The sequence below is a fragment of the Aplysia californica genome, unplaced genomic scaffold (genome assembly GCF_000002075.1).
Source record: "Aplysia californica isolate F4 #8 unplaced genomic scaffold, AplCal3.0 scaffold00782, whole genome shotgun sequence".
In the NCBI taxonomy this organism is placed as follows: domain Eukaryota; kingdom Metazoa; phylum Mollusca; class Gastropoda; order Aplysiida; family Aplysiidae; genus Aplysia; species Aplysia californica.
This window is the reverse complement of record NW_004798052.1, coordinates 340,270-345,818: the sequence shown is the minus strand read 5'-3', so window position 1 is coordinate 345,818 and position 5,549 is coordinate 340,270. Positions and strand designations below refer to the sequence as shown.

The 5,549-nt window shown below is 40.7% G+C and overlaps 1 protein-coding gene across 1 annotated transcript in view; it reads right to left on the bottom strand.

Annotated features, from left to right (window-relative positions):
• Window positions 1–5,299, bottom strand: part of LOC101861912 (RNA-binding protein spenito) — a 10,876-nt gene extending 5,577 nt beyond the window's left edge. The window contains exon 1 of the mRNA XM_005109479.3: window positions 2,094–5,299. Within this exon, the coding sequence (XP_005109536.1) occupies window positions 2,779–5,076 (2,298 nt within the window). The 5' untranslated portion in view covers window positions 5,077–5,299 and the 3' untranslated portion in view covers window positions 2,094–2,778. The remainder of the gene's footprint in view (window positions 1–2,093) is intronic.
• Between the last annotated feature and the right edge of the window lie 250 nt (window positions 5,300–5,549).

The following is a 5,549-nucleotide window of genomic DNA, read 5'->3' as shown; positions in this document are numbered from 1 at the left end:
GGGTTGGGGTCCGTGTGCGACACTCCGCCTTTGAAGGGGTTGCACCTTCTGCAGACGAAGCAGTGGGTCTATTATTCATATCCCCCCGACCCACTGGGGGTATAGCAAGGACTAAAATGGCAAAGTGGGCTACAGGGATAAAGTGGACTTGATGGTGACAGTGGCACATGAGAAAAACATTTCCTGGTGTAATCACATACGGCAATAGACTTGTGTGACCTATTTAATTACAGGCAGCCAATCACACGCCACCTAGCGATCATGAGCCTTTCGCAGGGTTGCCTACATATAGAAAACTATTAATCTGGCTTAAAAATTCGTAATGCGGCCATGGACAGTCTTCTTCCCTGGGGAGCCAAAGACCGGGGTTGTACAGTGGTCTCCGCCTAAACGCATGTCATACAAAAGCACGCTCCGCTCACACGCATGCTTCCGTCACATTTTTTACATTATAATTTAGGCGTACAAATGCACGGTCACTACTAACGCACGCTCCGATCCGCGAAACACGCCGACAGGCAAAGCTTGACCAAAACAAAACAAACAAAAAAAACAAAAACAAAAAACCCCCGGATATTTGGTGAGACTGCCCCTCACGCCGAACAAACAGAGTGATGGACAGCGTTTTCACCTCAGACACAAAACTTTTATTGAAGCAACTACTCCGAAAAACAAAACATCATCGCAATTCACAAACACTTGGCACTAATGCAGTGTACTAAACCAAATATCTTAAAAATTGTACCGGTATTAAAAAGAAAGGCAGCCTAAAAAGAATCAATGATATAATACAGTGGAGTCTGCTTAAAAACCAAATTCTGTGGAATCGGGCTTCCGCATGAGGCGAAATTTTTGTCCTAGTTTGAGGGTGACCAACTTTCTCAAACTGGTTCTGTGCTATTTCTGGACCAATGTGAATGAAACATGGCAATCAATCAGATAGGGCAAACTAAGGATATGTGGACTGTGGACGTTGAAGTTTGTACACATAAATTTACCTATATTTTTGGTGTTGGAAACACTTTCATATCGGGTGTATACCGAAAGCTAGCTTGATTTTCTCAAGGCCGAGAAAGAAATAGATGCATCTTTGGACTCTATAGTGTCCTAAAATTTGAACGTTCTGTGTGAAGTTGTTTAGAATTTATCATAAATGCACTGTCCAAAGCTGCTTTACATGGAAACCGGCTATTTTCTCCTCACTCCCTTGACAAATATATGTGACCTGCAAATCCCTGCATGCTTATTCCAAGCCCATTCAATGGTCACTTGAAATAGGGCAATGGCGGGCACACGCATTCCGATTGTTTTTCTCTGTTTTCCTGTAACATTGCAATGGGGGTATTCCGAGGCGAGCTAATAATCTCTCCTCGGGGTGTTCACATCTCAATGGGAAAAAAAGGTATTTAATTGAATTGAATTATTTTTTATGGTTGGCATGGTCTAAAGTCATCAAAGAAAGCTTTGCCATTACTTAGTCACGCTGCCAACATATTCTTAAAGATCCCATGTTGTGATACGATGCTATTAAATAAAATGTTATAACAACACCCCTTTTTCTTCAAATCGTAATATATCACCAAAATTTTATTTATAACAAAACAAGTATGAAATGGTTAGTAAATCTGACTGCAGAAATGATTTCTCCACCCAAAACACATTGGGTAGCCAAATTTCTTTCTAACAATCCAATTAATTACTGATATGTAGTCGATTTTCTTACAGAGTCTGCTGTTACGTGGTCCACTGTTTAGGAGTATTTTTCTAAATATGTGGGTCATCCATTGCCGACCTTTACAACCCAATAACTTCAAAAATTTTTTTAACCGATTCTTTAAATTTAAAAAAGCATAATTCTTAGAATTGAAAACTCTTTTTTAGGTAATTTTTTTTAGGGATTGCCTTGTTAGTGAGACAACTTCCTGGGCCTTCGGCATATTGTGGTAGGGTGGCCAGTTTCTTTCCACGCCGCCTTTACTTCTAAGGTACCAAATAAAAATGGGTTAAAGTGAAAAATCAATTTTTCATTGGCATTGCTATTTAAGCGGACTCCACTGCATCTTCATTTTGTAACTTCAGAGCCTGTACATTACCTGAGAACTGGAATTGGGAGGCCGATGAAGAAAGCAATGTGACACTGTTTTCCAGTTCCAAATCACCATCTCCATTTTAATTTTCCAGTTCCAGAGCAGAGTGCGTGTTCTGTGATGTGAAGATGGCTCTGTACAAAGAAAATTTGAAAACAACGAAGCAGAATGCAAAGCAAGTTTACACTTTGTCTAAAAAAATGACACATATAAATAGTACTTAATATGTTCACATGAAAAATATTAAAACAAACCCACTAAAACAATTCCCTGACATCTCTAGACTATCTGATAAACATTTAACATTTCAAAAGCTTTTTGGAAAAGATTAAAAAGCTGATGTCCGTGAAATATATATTTATAATATTGGGTGTTTAACTCTCCAAGCACATGCCTTATCATGATAGTTCTTTTTAAAACATTTCATCTATGTTCTGAAAAAGGATGGCTAAAATTACCAATAAAAAATACAGAAGGATCTAAGCTCTCTAAATCTCTTTCATAGAGCAACATTCAAAAAGAATTCTATTCTTAATTATAAGTTAATATATAGCTGACAAGCGATTATAAAGATGACTGAACTTCTACTTTAAAAAATGTACAAGAACTTATATATAATATATATCTATCTCTTAAAGAATCTCAACAGATGCAGTGGGTCAGTTTCAATGAACATGATGTGTAAAAGGGGCTATGCTGCCCCATTAACAACTACAACAACAAGGTAATCCTCTTTCGCAGATTCTGGTGACAGTTTGGGAGCACGGTTTCTCAAAAAGTTGAACCCAAAGTCACATGGAGGAAAAGCATGAAGCACACCAACATCTTTCTTTCCTGGAATAGGAATTGGAGGAAGGGAAATAACACCAGCAGCTTCCTTTTGTTTCAAATATGTGACAAGATTTTTCAAGGGTCTTTGCTGAATAGATGAGGCAGTGTCCTCATAATTATTTAGAGAACTAGGCATGGCTAACAAAATACAGTGACCACGGGGTCCGGCAGCCTGAATTCTACGACCAACATCATCTAGTTTAGGTTGATCTAACCGTAAACGTTGCGTTATTTTGAGAACAGGAGATTCTGTTGAAGTAGGATCCCTCATCAATGTATCCACCAAAGTCACATCACCACTGACTACATGCATACGAGAGGCAAAAGCAGAACTTTTCAAAATGAGGGCACCATTCCAAGCAACAGGTAACATTTTGGCCAAATCAGCGAGACTGCGGCACTGACTCTCAATAAAATCACCATTGGGGCTAGGACCTCTATATTCTCTACGCTCTGACAATCTCCGTTCCTCATCTCGTGGTGGAGCCCGTTCTTCCCTGTACTCTCTATTTCGCTCAGGTGATCTCTGACTTGTCACATGGAACTGAGACTTATTGAATTCTGGTGTACGCTCTCTACGTCGTTCAGAACCTCGCTCGTAATGGTAGTCCTCATGGCGTCTACCTTCTTCCCTATAAGCCTCAGGAGGCGGGGGCCTATATTCCCTGTGATCCCGCCAGTCCTCATACCTGGGTCTCTCCGGTGCATCTGGAGGTCCGCGTGGAGACTCTCTCCATGGACCTGGTGGCCGCTCAGGCGGCGGACCATAACTGCTTCTTTCTTTGCTTGGTGGATAATGATAATCTGGCAAGCTATGGCTGCGTCCTATGTGATCTTTTTCTCCAAAATCAAGCCTCAAACGTCGATCAGGCCCACCAAGGGGACATCCTCTCATCTGCTGACAAGCTGCCTGGGCTGCATCAATACTGTCATAAACAACATAAGCAAAGTTTTTGTTCCTCGGCCATTCAATATGTTGAATTGCACCAAACCTATCAAATTCACGTTCCAGTGTTTCAACAGTGATCCACGGCCCAAGCCCTCCCACCCAAATAACTGTTGTTGGTGTAACTTTTCCATACCCAATTTTGCACTGAAATCTACCAATGTATTTTCCAGACATCTCAACCTTTGCTCTATGTGCACAATCAAGGTTGATGTACTTTATGAAAGCATAAGCATTTCCAGTATTCCTTACAGGACGCTTTATATCAATGTCTTCAACATAGCCAAATTTTCCAAAAATATTGCGCAAATCAAACTCTGTAATGTTTACATCAAGATTACCTACAAACAATGTTCTAGTGGCTTTGTCATCATATTCAGGGTCAACATGATCTAAATGATACGGGAACTTTTCACTTTTCCTTTCCTCAGTCTGACTACCAGGAGGTGGAGGTGGTCGATATTCATAAGAAGCTGGGCCATCAATTGGAGGTCTGCGGTCATATGGAGGTGGCGAGTGTCTGCTCGAGGGATAGAAAGGTTCTGCTGGCGGAGGTCTACCACCACTGCCACTACCACCACTTGGTGGAAAGTTTCGGCTGGGACTGATGTTCCTGCGTTTGTTGAAAACAGGATTGATCTTCAGTTCTCTGTCAAAAAGGAATTTAATCCCTTTCATCAGAGCCTCTTTCGCATCTTCAGGGTACCTAAAATTTAAATATGCAACTCTTTGATCATTAGACATTGTAATTTTCACATTCATTTCACCAAATCTTTTGTAATTGTCAATGAGACAGTCTCTGAGAATCTGATCAGGAACCTTGCTTGGTATGCCGCTAATGTATAGAGATCTATAGTCATTATTATCAGGCGGCCAACGTGGGGGTGCCTGGTACGGTGTGCTGGGTGGTGGACCCCTCGATTCATAATGTTGACGAGGGGGTGGTGGACCATCGTGAACGAGGAACTCAGTGCGATACCCTGGACCCGGTGGCCCAGGTGGAGGGTCCCTTGGTTCGTACTTTACCCGCTCCCTTCGATCGAAATCCGGTGGACTCATTCTGTCTCGCATCATGTCATGATCAGGGCCATAGGCAGACCGTGACCGTTTGCTGATTGGAGACCCATCACGGTCCATACTTCTCTTCAACACACTGGACATTGTACAAAGAGAGATAATAGAGTTGTCCTGGCCACTGGGCTCCGTCTTCATTTGCACGCCACCATTATGTATTCGTACGCGTGAGAGCTAGGAGAACTAGAATCTTGGTTCATTCAGTACTTCACTTTGACTTTTGACTTAGATTTAGGTTAATTTCGTTATTGAAAAAAAAGGAAATATACGTGTTATCAAAACATGTCAATATCCAAATGCAGTATTGGAATATTATCAATAAAAGAAAGATGTTTAACCCATAACTCTATGTTCTACTTCTAATCGCGGTTTTTTTTTTAACAGCGTGGTATTTCGGTTCACTTTGGGGTTCGTAAACTATGGTATCTTACATGTGTCGTATTATTTGTTTTTATCCTTGGTCTATTCTTTTCGTTACAATAATAATTATTTATTTAATTTATTATTGTGACCGACGGTTACTTTGTTTTGGGGTTTTTTCCTCACTGTTATCCCTGATTTTAAACTTCATCACCTCAGTGTTACTTTTCATTTCGAATAAGAAGATAGAA